Source organism: Acomys minous (genome assembly GCF_964271855.1).
Source record: "Acomys minous genome assembly, chromosome: 1".
NCBI lineage: Eukaryota > Metazoa > Chordata > Mammalia > Rodentia > Muridae > Acomys > Acomys minous.
Genome location: NC_140483.1, coordinates 54,414,819 through 54,431,457, shown reverse-complemented (window position 1 = coordinate 54,431,457; position 16,639 = coordinate 54,414,819). Strand labels below are relative to the sequence as shown.

Here is a 16,639-nt window from a genome sequence, read left to right as displayed (position 1 = left end):
TAGACCAGGCTGGCCTTGAACTCACAGTGATCCACCTGCCTCTGCCTCCCGAGTGCTGGGATTAAAGGTATGCACCACCCTCCCTGCTATCTAAAATCATTTTTAAAGGAATACTGAGACATTATCTTTTATTCTCATTCTTTGTCAAGTGAGTAACAGCACCTCCCAGAAGTTTCATGATACACATATGACATCATGGTTACGATGACTAATGGAATGGATACAAGTCACAACAGTTGTGATGCTTGTGAGGTTATTGTTTTGTTTGTAAAGATTTTAATCTCAAATATGTATATATGTGATTTGTGCACATGACTGCAGGGCTAGCAGATGCTAGAAGAAGGAATCAAATCACCTGGAGCTGGAGTTACAAGCATTTGTGAACTGTATTCAGGGGTGTTAAGACCTGAACTGAGATCTTTATATACAAACACATATAAAAGAGAGAAGAGAGACAGAAACGGGGGGGGGGGGGGGGGGGGGGGAGTGTGCGCGAACATAAAGGGGCCTAAGAGAACAGACTGTTCAGGGGTTAAGAATGTTTGCTCTTGGACTGGAGATATGGTTCAGAGGTTAAGAGCACTGCCTGTCCTTCCAGAGGTTCTGAGTTCAATTCCCAGAAACCACATGGTGGCTCACAACCATCTATAACTTGATCTAATGCCCATTTCTGGCATGCAGGCGTATATGCAGATAGAGCACTGTATACATAAGTAAATCTTTAAGAAAAAAAAAAAAGAATGCTTGCTCTGTAATCATGAGGTTAGGAGTTTGGATCATAGCACCCATGTAACAAGCCTGAAGGCCCAGCAAATTCCTGTGACCCCAGCTCTGACCGGGGTTGAGATAGGTTTGACAGGGCTTGCTGGATTTCAGTATAGCCAAGGTGTGAGCTCCAAGGAGAGACCTTACCTCAAAGGAATAGGCAGAATCATATAGGGTACTTGACAACCTCTTCTGGCCTATGATGTACATACATCGTACTCACACAGACACATAAATAAACAGCTATTTTAAAAGTATATAGGTGAGTTAACAGTAGATCCTAAGATCTAGAATCATAACATGTATTAAAGCACACCTGACAGGTTGAGGTCTGCAAGGATGACGTTAGTCAGGAACCCATGCATGTCAAAATGGACCCTGCCGTTTTTCACACTGTCAGTGATGATGGACTTCACAGAGCCTAGAGCAAGCATGCATGCCTCGTGGATCTTCCACCTGTAAAAGGGGTGTTGCAGCTGGTAAAGCAAATTACACTTTCAAAATAAGTAAGGCAATTTAGGAAGGGTATTCCAGAGCTATCTGGTCCCAGAATCATTTGTCTGTATTTACAATTCATTTATTTAAGAGATATTTATCCATCCACCCACACACAAACACACACACAAACACACACACACACACACACACACACACACATCCATCCATCCGTCATCCATTCATGGGTTCTAGGGATTGAACTGTTTGACAGGCTTGACATCAAGTGTCCTTACCTGCTGAGCCATCTCATCACCCTTATTTTTTTTTGAGACAGGGTCTCAACATAGGCCAGGCTTGCCTCAAACTTGGTATGTGTCGACAAGGACGGCCTTGGACTTGTAAATCTCTTGCCTCTACTCCCCAAGAGCTAGAAGTCATGTACCATATGCAGTCCCAATTTAAACACTAGTTATTAAATTCCACTGAAAACACTGAATTATATTAGTAAAGTCTCCTCTTTCAAAGCTGTTTAAAAGGGATAAAATAAACTTATTTTTCCTCAGCTCTGATGCTTCAACATCTCTAAGCAGAGAGTTTCTTTTCATTCTTACCAGTGCTCAGTGCCACTGTTTTTCGTTTGTTCAGCTTCTTGCAAATGCCGAGTGGCTGCAGTAGCCAGGGCTACTGCACTCTCATTCTGGAAATCTGTGGCCACTGCCTAAGGAGAGAAGATCTAAAAATAACTCTTGTTTGTATGTAGTTCATACTCTGACACACCCACACTAAAGCCTGATCAGGTATATTAAAAGTGACCCCAGTAGTTCAGGGTCTATTATGAGATTAAGAAGAACACCTGCAACTCTTTAGTGTTCAGGCATCATAAGTCTAAATAGCTATAAATAGTTTATCTCTTTGGCTCTATTAGCATAAATGAAAAATGATAGCTTTGGATGACAATAGACCAGACGAAGCTGACTGATCATGAGAATGTAAGGCCACTCTAAGAGTATATCATTTTTTTCTGTTCTACTTTTATTTTTTTGGTTCCCAAAATTCAACCAAGCTCACTTTGCACATGCTAGGCAAATGCTATACTGTTGAGCCACTCCCAGCTCCTTGTGTCACCTATCATAGATGCCTTGGAAGCACTAAACAATGAGACATGATTTACCAACAGGAAACAGTAGTTTCTCAGAGCGTTCGGCCTTCAGGCAACCTATGCTCTAGTGGAGGAGCCAAAGAAACAAGGAACTGATGTGGTGGTGCATGTTCACCTCCTAGCAATCTTTTTAATTTGCCAGCTTCTGCTTTGTGCCATGGAGGCTTGCTGAATGAGGCAGATTAAACTGATATCCTTAAAAAGGTCTGAGGTGAAGCTGCCCTACAGTACTGCTTACCTTGGGTTAGATGTCTAGAAAGAAGAAACTTCCAACGGAGGGTTAGTTGGCTGAAGTAGCAACGTAACTCTTACCAACAACAAGTCTTGAGCTGCGATTCTAACAGTATAGGAGAAAGTGTCATCATCCTCATCTTCTACAAACTGCTGTGGGTTAGCTGTCCACACTTTAATCTGCGGAGAGGATAAAGTCAGGTCACTGGAAAGCTACTGCTCTGGTCTATCTCTTCCTTCTCTTTATCAGCAGACATGGGATGATCTCTATCTTTTATCCTGATCAAAACTCTAAAGTCTTTTTCTTTTTGAGACAGGGTCTCACCATGAACCCCTGCTTGCCTTGAACTAAGAGAGACTCATCTGCCTCCCAGTGCTTTAAAGTCTTTTTGTTGTTGTTGTTGAGAAACAAATTATTTATCCAAATGTGGAGGAATGGTTATTTATCTGTAGCAGAATCTTCTTTAGAATTTGACAAATTACACCAGGCAGTGGTGGCGCACGCCTTTAATCCCAGCACTCAGGAGGCAGATCTCTGTAAGTTTGAGGCCAGCCTGGTCTATAAAGTGAGTCCAGGATAGCCAAAGATACACAGAGAAACTCTGTCTCAAAAACCCAAAAACCAAAACCAAACAAACAAAAAAGAATTTGACAAATTACTTAGTTTTTTTTTTTTTTGAGACAGGGTTTCTCTGTGTAGCCTTGGCTGTCCTGGATTCTTGTAGACCAGGCTGGCCTCGAACTCACAGTGATCTGCCTGCCTCTACCTCCTCAGTGCTGAACCTGAAGGCATGTGCCAACATGTCTGGCCAGGGAAATAAGTTTTAAAAATCTAGATGTTGCTATTCTTTTGTTCTCCTCTAAAAGCAGATCAGAAAAATCTATGGAGACTTCAAAGTGGCAGAGAACAAATGCTGATCAAACAATACAAGCAAGTGTGTGACAGGAACAGGAGCAAGCAGAAATAAAAACCTATTCATATACTCCCTGAATTCCAGATTAAGCTAAGAAAGTATGACTCAAAGGCAAACTCTAACTTTTGATGGCACAGTTTATTTAATATGGGGCATTATAGATGGGTCTATATTGTGGGAACTCCCACACATTCTCACTGTGACCTCAGAGGCCGTCAGTCTCAGGGTTACACTCCTTCATGTTCTGCTCTGGCTCTCATGACCCCTCACGCCGCTGACTGTGATGGGGAAGTGCCAAGGAGGCTCTCATACATTTTTGCTTAGTGGTTTCACAGAGATTTTCCTAAGGCAAAACATGTTCTGAAAGTCTAACACTAGAGATGATTAAACCCCCACTCTTCAGGGATTTGGTGACAACACGATGTCAAAACCTCTCTAGGATTTCACATAAAGTTAGTCTCCTAGTGTCTATTTTTTGGAAGTGCGATGTTTACTTGACCAAGGTGTCACAATCTTCAGGTTTCCCCCATGGCATTACCTGCTCCTCGGTGATCTGCATGTACAGGATGACGTAGTAAATGAGCTCAGGCAGAGCTTTCTTCACGGTGCTTTTGAATTTGCTGTTCTCCAGCAGGGCGTGGACAAATTCAAAAATGCTAAAGACAAGATTCTCAAAGCCCAGGACTTCTCCTACATGTAAGATACAAGAATGGAAATTAATGATATGAAAACAAAAGGAAAGCAAGTCATTCTAGAAATAAGCTACATTATCTTTTAATTTAATGAATATGTAGAGTTCTTGCTAATTTTTCCTGAAGGTAGAGGAGGCTAAAGAGTCAAAGAGAGGAACTTTGAGGCTATTAAGTACTTTTAGGAGTAAAAGAATCATAAACACTGAACTTATTTCCCAGCACGCCTATTTTTGTTCTGAAGTACTTGAAAATATTAGCATAGAAATGAAGAGTACTATCATAAGAGACTTCAAAGTTACATGAGAGAAGACATCATAGGTAGCTGCACTGGACATCTGTCACAACTCAGATGCTGTAATTTTCAGGACTTCCCAGATATCCCTAAGGATGAGACTGAAGGTGATGAATTCTTGATGCCTCACACCTAATACACTGGAAAGAGCCTTTTACTGCTGTTTTGTTTTCTGCCGCTGACCTGTCTGTGTCTCCCTAAGAGTTCTGTTAGGATCAGACAAACTACATACCATCAGAATCCACAGGATCTTCTACTTCCTCTGTGTAATTCACTTCTGTCCTCACATAAGTATGATGCAGAGTAAAGAAAGAATCTGGATCTGCTTTACACACAGTCTACAAGAGAGTGTTATGTGCCCCAACACTAAGAACACACATCACATTGAGACTGGGAGGCCCAAGGATAGACCCCCAATGTCAGGCAGCAGCCGGGCCTCTGGGTTCTCAGAAAAGGATATAAGGCAGCACTTTCAGTCAGAGTGTTCCAAACAATGGGCAGGATCTGCTGCATGGAGGACACCATGTGCTTTGGGAAGTTTTTCACCAAGGCTGTCACTGCCTGAGAAGAGAAACCACCAGAGTAACTAGGAGCAATCAATGATTTCTGCCGCCTTCTCAACTCTAAATCTTATCGACAGCTTATCTTACCTTCAGAACCTCCATCTTAAACCCACTGTCAGACGTGGGGCCGTCCGGCATCTGGAGGGCCTGAACAAAGGCCTCTGTGAACTGCTGCACCACAGGAAAGATGAGGACTTTGGCTGCACCCTGACAACACAAACCAAAGTCAAGGCCAGACAAACCCCCAACTCACAGCTTCAATACACCCACTAATTTCTCAGTTTTGAAGCATCTAAAGCTCTTTTAGGGCCAGGTCCTAACCCACGGGTACAGCTATAGTCACTGCAGGACTTTCTCAACATGTCAGACCTCAACATGCAGCTCCCACCTGCAATTCCTCACTATAGCCCTCTTAAATCTATTCTGTTAGGCCACTGCTCCGAAAAGCACCCAGGTCCCAGGATTAAGCATTTTCAGCTAGATTTCTTTCACATGAGAGAGCCATAAGATAGTAAAAAGGCTTTGAGATGTCTAAAATGAAAAGAAAGACTCCACTCAGTGGCAGAGTGCTTGCTTGGAATATGTGAGGTCCTAGGTTTAATTCCCAGCATGGGAAAACAAAAAACAAGAAAACCAAACCAATTCAAAAAAAACAACAACAACAACAAAAAAAACACCCCAAAAATCAAAACAGAAAAAAGTAAAAAGAACAGGAGATAGAAAAGGTATTTGAAATACAACTAAAACTAAGCTGTGTGTGTGTGTGTGTGTGTGTGTATATATGTTAAAAATGTAATGAAAATATTAAATCTATTTATAAGACTGGCTAGTGTGGTTTCTGGTAGTTATGAAATGAGTCATTAGCAATGGAAAGCATTAACGAAAACTTTGAAGTACAAATTTTGTTATTCCTCACCAAAGGCTCACTTACCTTTTCCAGCTCCTCCATGTTACAGATCATATGAGCACAAGTAGTAAAAATCTCTACTGCTCGGGAGCGAGTTCGAATCCCATACACCTGGGAGAAGATCACGGCACAGTCATGAGATTGGAGTGTGTATGCATATACACATGACTACAAGTAAAACTAGGACTACTCAGCCAACCTTCATAGTTAAAACTAATTCCCCACAGAGAGACCGATGCAATTCACTTATGTTTTTAAAAAAAAAATGGGTTTCTGTAATTAAGAGAGCATAAGGTGGCTGGGCGGTGGTGATGTACACCTTTAATCCCATCACTGGGGAGGCAGAGGCAGGTGGATCTCTGTGAGTTTGAGGCTAGCCTAGTCTACAGAAAGAGTTTCAGGACAGCCAGGGCTATACAGACAAACTGTCTCAAAAAGCAAACAAACAAACAAAAGAGAGAGAGAGAGAGAGAGAGAGAGAGAGAGAGAGAGAGAGAGAGAGAGAAAGCACAAGGCAACAGAATGTTAGAATTTGTTAGAATCAGCCTTTAATGTACTGGCCTCTGCGACTAAAATACTTGAAATCCTAACATAGCTAAAAAAAAAAAAGAAAGAAAAAAAGACAGGGTCTTATTCTATAGCCCACCAGCTTAAAATTCACAGAAATTAGCCTGCCTCTGCCCCACCACGTCCTCCATGTCTAATGTACCCTTTCTCCTTTTTTGGAGACAGAGTTAACTCTCCTACCCCAGTCTCCAGGGCACTGGGTTTAGCAGGCTTAGTTGCTGTCCTACTCTGTGACGACTGAAGATGAACCCAGGGCCTTACACACATGCTCTATACTGAGCTGTAGCCCCATTTCTCAATGTATTTCTTTTCAAATGAGGAGTATTCACTGGAGCAAGGGATTTATGGAGGTTGTACACCTATTAAGTCTTTATATATTATTGTGTACAGATGACCATTTATGTACATACTGACATGTAACACATTAAGATTCTACTCATGCAGTGATGTAACAGATGATTTCTGAATCCTCAGCTGAAGAGGTAAAGTCAGTTGGCACCATGCAGTCACAGATGACAGGGTGCCAGGAGCTATGAGTAGTATTGACACATTTCCATTATTTTATCAATGGCTTTCCCATGTAGTCATGAGGTCAAAGACTATGGTCAGTTCAGTGTCAGTCCATTTTTTGGCATGGCTACCAGTGACAAGGTGGATGCTGACCCCGGCCAAGTAGGTTGTTTTGTTGCAACTATCGGGCTGAGAGTTCATACCTCTGCCATGGTGAATATCTTATACATCTCTGGGAGAATGACAGGAGCAACAAGTGGCATCTGTGTGTCTGTCACTTCTCGAGTAAACTCTGCAAAGACAAAAGTAAAAAATGCTTCATGAAGACAAAGTGTGAAAAATTCCAAGCCACCTAGGTTCCCAGTCAGCAAATAGGGATGGCCACTGGTCTAGCAACCTCACCCCGGGGAAGGAGCAGAGGCATTACGCACTAGAAGGGGAGAGAGAACAGGAATACAAAGGAAGGTATAAGAAATGACCAAAGAACACCAACACACAGACTGAGAAAATCTAACACTAGTGAACACAACACAGACAGGGACACTTGAGTCTGGGCCATGTCAGCATTTGGGTCCACTTTAGATCTCTCAGCTGCCATTCTATTTTCTGTCAGCTCTGACCCCTGACAAGCTACTTCGATGCAAATAATAAAACAAACAGGAGCCAGGCATAGTGGCGCAACCCCAGCACGAGGGAGGCAGAAAGATCTCTATGAATTTGAGACCAGCCTGGCCTGCTGAGTGAGTTCCAGGACAGCCAGGACTACATAGTGAGACCCTGTTTCGAAAAACCAACCAACCAACCATAGATTTACTGTCATTCCATTTATCAAGGTGTAATTCTGGAGCTGCTATTAACTGGACAGGAAGAGGGTTCTAAGTAAAAGTGTTTAACCCATGCGCAGACTTGAAAGAGGTGAGAGAAAGACAGGTCACATCTCCTTGTGCTTGGAAGGAATAAAGTAATAAAATGGTATGCAAAGCACATAAAGACCTGTATTGATCCCCCTGGTCAAGTGTGATTTCCCTCTGAAAGATAAATTTTGAGCTTTTCCAGTTCTGGTGCTGCAGGCCAGTAGGATTTGCTCAAAGAGGCAGAGGCAGGATCTGGAGTTCAAGGCCAGCCTGGGATACACATTTTGGGGGCGGGAGAGATGGCTCAGTGATTAAGAGCGCTGACTGCTCTTCCAGAGGACCTGGGTTCAATTCCCAGAACCCACATGGCAACTCACAACTGTCTGTAACTCCAAGATCTGACACCCTCACACAGACATACAGACATGTAGGCAAAACACCAATGCACACAAAATAAAAATAAATTATTTAATAAATTTCTGAGCTTTATCTTAATAAAAGAGTGTTGAATTCCATCTAGATTTTCAAAGAAATCAGCCCAAATAAATACACTAGATGGCATATTACCATCTCTTGGCCTTTGGTCTATGGTCAAGCATAGTGTTTGGGTATAGCTTAGCAAGTACAAGGGTCTGGTCAAATTGCCTATCCTCACTACCACTACAAAAGAAAGATAAAGGAGTCTTACTAATGAAGTGACTGACTGTACTTTTTAACTTTCCTACAATCACTGGGAATAGTTTCAATTTGCTCATACTTTATTGGTTTAAATTCAAAGTATGTTTTCTGAGGTCACTTAGCAAGTCAGAAAGTTTGGGGGCATAAGCACCTCAATTTCTAAAGTTCTGGATCAAATATTTAAAATTCTTAGCATATATTTCCTTTCATCAGGAGGCCAAGTTCACTTTAATAAGCAGAAAATAACTCAGGAGTCAAGAATGTTTCCTCAAAAAGTCTCACAAATACTGTGATACAGTGGTACACAGCCACAGTGGTACATGCTTATAGTCTCAGCTACTGAGGAAGCTGAGGCAGAAAGATTACAGGAGTCCAGGGGTTAGAAGCCAGCCTGAGTAACACAGAGTGACACCATCTCAAAATAAAAAAGAGAAGCAGTCCATTTTTCTCATGCGTTCTTACTCGCACACTAATATTCTTCCATCTTCACATATATTCCAGTCAGTGGGGTGAAGCGGACAGTCTGCCCTCCTTCGAAAGTGACTGGGGTTGCTATCTGTGAATGAAGGTTGGCTGCCATCCATGCCATGTCTGACGACTCAATTACAAAAAGGATACAAGTTTCTCCACCAGTTCTTTCTCTTGGCTGACAGGAAGGGACCTCACTGTACAGTAATTTCCTTAGTCAGGTACAAAGAAGACTCCTTTGCATCCCATGCAGAGACCATGGCTCCCGCCTTCTCTATCTCACAACACCACAGAGAACCTACCAGAGCCGGAGGAGCTGAGAATCGACTTTCAACTCAGCACAGCTCTGCCAACAATTCATTCCACACACAATCTCTCTTTAAAGATATATTTTATTTTTAAATTATAAATGTGTGTGAGTACGTGTGAGTGCAGATGCCCTCAGAGGCTGGAGGCACTGGATGCCTTGAAGCTGGAGTTAAAGGCAGCTAGGAGCTGCCTAACGCAGGTACAGGGAAGTGAACTCAGGTCATCTGCAAAAGAGGTGCTGAGCCACCTCTCCAGCTTTGTAAGGAATTCCCTTTTTTCATCCCCCTTTTGGTTTTTTTGAGACTCACTATGTAGACCAGGGTGGCCTCAAACTTTTAAGATCTCCCTGCCCTGCCTCCCAAGCACAAGAATTTTTAATATCTGATATTCTGATGTTTCTAATCTTTAAAACAACATATTTCACAGACTGTTTTGTTATTTTAAGTACATGACCATTTTGCCTACATATGTATGTACATCACACGAGTGCCTGACACCCTGGGGGTCTGAAGAGGGAGGTCAGATCCCCTGGGACTGGAATTATAGAAGGTTATGAATCACCATGTATGCACTGGGAATTGAACTCGGGCCCTCTTTAAGAGCAACAGGTGCTTTGAACCACTAAGCCAACTCTCCAGCCTTGTTATTTTTACAGTTGCACATCTATCTCATGATTGTTCTGCTTTTGTTTGTACACTGCTCAGTCAGGTCTTAGGACTGTTGTGTGTTTGTCCACCAGTCTACTGTAAGGTATTTTCTGCCACATTCCAGTCTCACCTCATACACTAGCCTCTTTTGAGGGGAGTGTGTGTGGTAGAAAATGCCAAGCTAGTCCTTTTCTTGCTTTATTTATTTCATGGAGATGAGTGTTTTGCCTCATATATGTCTGTGCACCCAGTGTCTGAGGAGGTGCTAGGGACGGGAGTTATATCCCTGGGACTGAGGTTACAGATGGTTGGGAGTCACCGAGTGGGTGATGGAAACTGAACCAAGGTCCTCTGGAAAAGCAGCAGTGCTCTTAGCCACTGAGCCACCTCTCCAGCCCCATAAACTCCCTTCTTTCTACATTTTTTCTTCTTTCTCTGATCCCCTCTCCCTTTTTACTTAATTATAACCTTCCACAGCCTTAACAATCTCTAAAATGTGTGGACCCCAAAAGGATCTCAACTTTCCCTCCTAGCTACATTTTATCAACCTCATTTTTTTCTTTTCCAAGTTGGTCTAATACTTACTCCTCTTCCCCACCTGTCCTACTTCCTTTCTAGTTCTAGTCTTACTAACAAAAGTCTGAGTCTGCTCCACACTGTTCAAACCTGGTTTCGTCTCCTCTTACAGTTTCTGACTAGTGCTTAGCGGTAACACCAAGCAGGTGTGGGTGCTTTCCTAGTTACTGTGCAACTCAGGGAATAAGATGCACCTTACACCAGGGCCCCAGAGCTCCTGGCCTAAGGAATTCTGAACTACACACTCAACATCACCACATACAAGTCCCATTTGAACACTACAAATATGTCAACTGAAAGGGCTGGAAAGAGATGGCTGAGAGGTTAAGGCTGAAGGTCCTGAGTTCAATTCCCAGCAACCCCCTGGTGGCTCACAACCATCTATAATAAGACTTAGTGCCCTCTCCTGGCCTGCTGGCTCACATGCATGCAGAATACTGTATAAATAATAAACAAATAAATATATCTTTAAAAAAAATCAGCACAAGATGGCTTGTCCAGCAGTATTCTTTTTTTAAATTTAGTATTCTTTATGTTTGACAGCTACTTAAAACATTTTAAAAAACATTTTAATTATGCATACGTATCTGCATAGGAGTATGTTGTCACGTAACCATTTCCTCTGAGATTAAAACACTCCATCCTGCAAGGAAGCTCCTTAAGAAGGATGATGAGGACTGGAGAGATGGCTCAGAGGTTAAGAGCACTGTCTGCTCTTCCAGGCATCCTGAGTTCAATTCCAAGCAACCACATGGTGGCTAACAACCATCTATAATGAGATCTGGTATCCTCTTCTGATGTACAGGAATATATGTAATAAATAAATATTAAAAAAAAAAAAAGAAGGAAGGTGAGCAAACAATCCAAAACAGTGTTTCGGAAACTGACCAGATTAATAGGTCCTTCCCTGCCAGGTTAAGCTATAAAGCCAAAGAAAAGTCTCAGACCACATCAGCTGCCTAGATGAAGCAGAACCTAGCCAAGCTGCCTCCACTTGGAAAGGACATACTCCAACCTGACGGCTGTGCTGTGTGCTCCAGGTCCCAGCTTTGTGAGCTGCCCCTGTGCTGGAGTGGGCTTTGGTCATGCAGCAGTCTTTGAGTCATTTCTGTTCTGGTAAGTAAACCCCCACCCATAAGTAACCCCAATAAAACTCACTGGTTTACCAAGTTGGACTTTGGTATCCATTCTTTGGTCTGTTGTGGGACCGCTATCAGCAATGAGTAGATGCATGTGTTGCATCTCCCCAGGAAATTTTTGTTACACAACATATGTAGACGTGACACATGCCCATGGAAAGCAGAGGTGTCAGATCTAGACTGGGGTTAGATGTGATTGTGAGTTGCCCAATGCTGATGCTGAGAACTGAACCTGGGTCTTAGGCAAGAGCAGTAGGTGCTCATAATTGCTGAGCCATTTCTTCAGTCTAAGATTTAAGATTTATTTTCATTTTATATGTGTGAGTGCTTGTCTACACCTACATCTGTGCACCATGTGTGAGCCTGACATCCACAGAAGTCAGAAGAGGAAATCAGATCCCTTGGAACTGGAGTTACAGTTGTGAGCCACCTTGTGGGTGCTGGGAACTGAACCCAGGACTTCTGCAAGAGCAGCAAGTTCTCTTAACCACTGAGCCATCTTTCCAGCCCCAGGTCAGTATCTGGGGAAGGACTTCCCTGTGACTTTATCTAAGGGAAGGAATATATGACAGAACTTGTTAAGGACTGAAAACTCAGGCCAGATTTGGGGCATATGAAAGTAAACTCGGGAAGGGGCTAATAGAACAATCTGTCTTCTGAGACATATCTATAAAACTCCTTGAGCTAAAAGTTGAAATTTTCTCAAGATAGAGGAAAAGAAAAAGAAAAAGGTAATAAAGAAAATGGCATCTCTAAGCCGATTACATCATAGTCGGGACTGCACAGACTCTGACTATTTTGTGTGGGTTGTTCTCAGGGCCCTGACTGAACCCAGCCAGGGCTTCACGCATGCTAGACGAGCGCTTCTACAACTGAGACGCCCCAGCCCTGGCCCACTGTGCTCAGACCTTTTTTAAAGTTAAAGACTATGTTTTTTTATGTGTATTTGCACGCCACATGTGTATTAATTCCCTAAGAGGGTGGAAGATGGAATAAGATACCCAGGAGCTGCAGTCATTGGTGACTGTTAGCCACCTAATGTGGGTTCTGGGAACAGAGCTCAGGTCCTCTGGAAGAACAGCCAGCGCTCTCAACCAAAGCCATCTTTCCAGTCACTTAATTGAAAAAAAATTTTTTTTAATTTATTTCTCTCTCCTTCTCCCTCCCTCTCCATCTCCCTAACCGCCTCTGTGTTGGGGGAGGGGAGCACATGCATGTGTGCGAAGCAGCCTGTTGAGAGGTGTTGGATCCCTGGAGCTGGAGTTACATACAGCTAACAGCTGGAGTTAGAGGTAGCTAACACCACACAAGTGCTGGGAGCCTAACTGAGTCATCTGGGAGAGTAGCAAACATTCTTAACCAGTCAGTTATCTTTTTATTCCTGACTATTCTTTGTTTTGTTTTTTGTTGTTGTTGTTGTTTGTTTGTTTTTAAAAGACAGGGTTTCTCCGGGTAGCCTTGGCTGTACTGGCCTTGAATTCTGCCTCCTAGAGTGCTGGTATCACAGGCGTGTGCCACCATGCCAGGCTCTTCTTTGTTTGTCTTTGAGACAGGGTTTTACTGTATAGTCTGGCTGGTCTCCAACACAGAGATTTCTGCCTTCTGAGTTCTGGGTTTAGAGGTGTGTACCATCACACTCAGCTGAACCCTGACTCCTCTTAATTTTTCCCTGGTTGAACTAAGGAGTGGAGTATAAGTCTTTGAGTTTTAATTACTTTACACTTCAACTCACGTGTTTTTATATATTACCATTTAAAGATAGTGTCAGCTAAATAGGAAAGAATATCCAAGAATTATATTAAGCCTAATGACTAAAGTTTACTCAGAGTCTACTACATGTTACTTATGCTCAACACTTTACATAGATTAGCACATGTCAACCACCAGAAACTCCTTTAAGGTTAGCATCTGTGGTGGTTTGAAGAGAATGGCTCCTATAAGCTCATATGTTTACATGCTGAGTCACTAGGGAGTGGAACTGTTTGGGAAGGATTGGGAGGTGTGGCCTTACTGGAAGAAGTGTGGCCTTATTAGAGGATGTATGCCACTGGGGGTAGGCTTCCAAGTCCCAAAAGCCTATGCCAGGTTCAGTGTCCAGCTCTCTGCTGGCAGAACATGGTATAAAGCTCACAGCTGCTGCTCTAGCACCAGACCTGCCTGCTTCCTACCATAGTGATGGGTGGAGTCACCCTCTAAAACTGTAGCCAGCCTCAACTTATAAGAGCTGTGATGCTCATGGTGTCTCTTCATAGCAACAGAACAGTAATCTAAAGTTCAAAGAGACTCTAAGCAAAGTGTCAAGGTGCAGTCAGAATATAAACCAAAAACCTAAGTATTTACTTGCCACGGTATTCCTGCATCTTTGTTTGTGTGTACCACTGAATCATACCCTCCTAAGTAAAGATTCGCAGTAGTACTATGCTAACTCAATTCCCTGGAAAGAATTAACAGAACTTCTGGTGGCTATAGACATAAAAACTGAAGAGAAACATTTACAAAAACCTGGAGGAGAGGAGCAACATTTTACAGCTCCTTGGTCTAGGTCACATTATCACATAGCTTCTAATTGTTCCTCTCACTAAGGTCCAAGTACCAACACCAACGAAAACGCTTCTGGTACCTGTCAACACACGCATGGCTCCATGGACGGCATTTAAGTCTCCGCTCACCAACATCTCCATAAGCAGGTTGAAGAGTTGGGGCCAGGCTTCAGGCCAATCCCAGTGAGCAATGGCTGAAACAGCATAGGCCACACTGGAGCGCACTTTACTTATCGATTCTCTCAACCCGTTGGGTAATAGCTCCCGGATAACAATTTTTGCCTGTAGAGGAGAAAAGGCCACTTGTCATTAATCAGATGGTAAACAGCAGGCAGGTCCTACCTTAGTTGCTTAGTTACAGCAGCCAATTTGTAAGAGTTCACCAGCCACACTGGTACTCATATTGGACATCACACATACAGAACATTCCCACCGTAGAAGGTTCCAACCCTCAGTTCTAGACCTTGTATCTCATCCTTTCTTGGGTACTCAGGGTGGTTGCTTAGCAATTGTACTAAGCAGAAGTATTATTTTATGTAATTGTCAAGTCCTTTGAAGTTAGTAATTTTAAATCTAATTTTGGAAATTGAGTGTTCACAGCTGACTATGTTTCAGATGCTCTCATGGCCTGCAAGAGAACAGACCTGGAATTTGAACCCAGTCCACCCTGATACTCTCATTTGTAGGACAGCACTCATAATGGCACCCACCAACCCAGCTTCCTCCTACTCTTGTTCTCTGTTGTCAGAAAATGTTCTATTAATGCTGAATGTCTTAAGGCCGTCTCTCACATCTTTGTATGTAGATTAACCACCACATAACCGCCTTTACCCTTTCTGTAGTTTCAGGAGGTCTGAATTTCTCTGATTGGGCACACCAGTGAGTTTCCACATATTGCTTCAGGATGACTGATGCCAGCTGCAGAGAGAATAAGCCATCATGTGCAATGAGAATAGGACTTACTTTCACACAGAAGAACCACACATGTGGTTTGATACGTTTGGTACAAAAATCATGTTTTATACATTGCCCTTATTCTTTCACTTTCCCATAACAAAGTTCACTATTAAGTAAAGAGAATTAACTATCAACTGGGTCAGCCTGGACTTACCTGACGGATGGCCAGTGCCCCCTGAGGATCTACAGTCAGTTCTGCCAGGTGAACACCAAATTCTGAAAAATAAAATTTTACTGTGAATCTAACGATATTCACAAAAGCCACTGCAATTCACGGAGCTCTAGCCTTGAAGGGTCAAGGAAAGATTTCAAGAAGAAACCTGACTCACTGCTTCTATAGTGCAGCAATTTCAGGAATTATATGGCATTAGATTTGAGAAAACTTGGTTCAACAGGCTTACCCTAAAAAACCAAAACAACATAAGAGTTGTAGAGAACAGTTTTTGTTTTGTTTTGTTTTGTTTTTTAAGATTTATTTTATTATGTATACAGTATTCTGCCTGCATGAACATCAGCAGGTCAGAACAGGGCACCAGATCTCATTATAGATGGTCGTGAGCCACCATGTGGTTGCTGGGAATTGAATTCAGGACCTCTGGATGAGTAGGCAGTGCTCTGAATCTCCAAGCCTTCTCTCCAGCCCATAGAGAACAGTTTTTAACATGCAGTATTAAAAAAAAAAAAGGACAGGATTTTGCCATGTAGCTTAGGCTAGTCTTGAACAAGATCCTCCTGCCCCAGTTTTCCAAGTGCCCAGGACCACAGATGTGAGGCACACACCTGATTAGCAGTTGTGAACTGCATATTGAAAGTATGTTATAAACTCTCACTACCAAATGAAAATAGACCCATTTACATTTGCGAAGCAACCAACGTTGTATCAAGAACGTAAGATCAAAAGTATATCATCATTTCATATCTCACAGTGTAGGATTGTGCAAGCCAATATAGTTATCATCAGTCACAAAGACTGAGATGGTTGTAAATGTAAACATCTTCTATCTCAATTTTAGTATGAAAAAAATCTTAATAATGTTTTTCCTTTGTGACAGAGTCTGACCACACAGCCTCGGCTAGCCTAAAACTTATATAGATTCCCTAGCCTATTTCCTGAGTGCTAGGATTAAAGGCATGTACAGCCCTACCAGCCTTATAAACAAAACCAAAAATGATTATATGTGGGAATATCTGACATACAACAGGTTAAATGAGTACAGTATTTAATTCATTAGCTAACTAATGCATTTTCTAGATAAGCGCTCACCATATAGCTCTGGCTGGCCTGGAACTTATTAAGTAGACTATCAGGCTGACCTCTGCCTCCAGAGTGCTGGGATTAAAGGTATGCACCACCATGACCAGCAGTATTAAAATTATTATTATTTCAAAAAATTTTTGTCTTGGTTTGGTTTTGGTTTTTCGAGACAAGATTT

General features: G+C 42.4%; 1 protein-coding gene across 3 annotated transcripts in view; it reads right to left on the bottom strand.

Moving 5' to 3' along the window:
• IPO9 (importin 9) overlaps window positions 1-16,639 on the bottom strand; it is a 42,450-nt gene that overhangs the window by 15,738 nt on the left and 10,073 nt on the right. For all 3 annotated transcript variants that reach the window (XM_084786532.1, XM_084786531.1, XM_084786533.1), the window contains exons 2-13: window positions 15,361-15,422; window positions 15,081-15,167; window positions 14,330-14,531; window positions 7,242-7,330; window positions 5,986-6,072; window positions 5,142-5,261; window positions 4,952-5,052; window positions 4,724-4,782; window positions 4,046-4,197; window positions 2,675-2,773; window positions 1,815-1,921; window positions 1,082-1,221 (exon numbers count right to left, since the gene is read on the bottom strand). In XM_084786532.1, coding sequence (XP_084642658.1) covers window positions 1,082-1,221; window positions 1,815-1,921; window positions 2,675-2,773; window positions 4,046-4,197; window positions 4,724-4,782; window positions 4,952-5,052; window positions 5,142-5,261; window positions 5,986-6,072; window positions 7,242-7,330; window positions 14,330-14,531; window positions 15,081-15,167; window positions 15,361-15,422 — 1,305 coding nt within the window. The remainder of the gene's footprint in view (window positions 1-1,081; window positions 1,222-1,814; window positions 1,922-2,674; window positions 2,774-4,045; window positions 4,198-4,723; window positions 4,783-4,951; window positions 5,053-5,141; window positions 5,262-5,985; window positions 6,073-7,241; window positions 7,331-14,329; window positions 14,532-15,080; window positions 15,168-15,360; window positions 15,423-16,639) is intronic.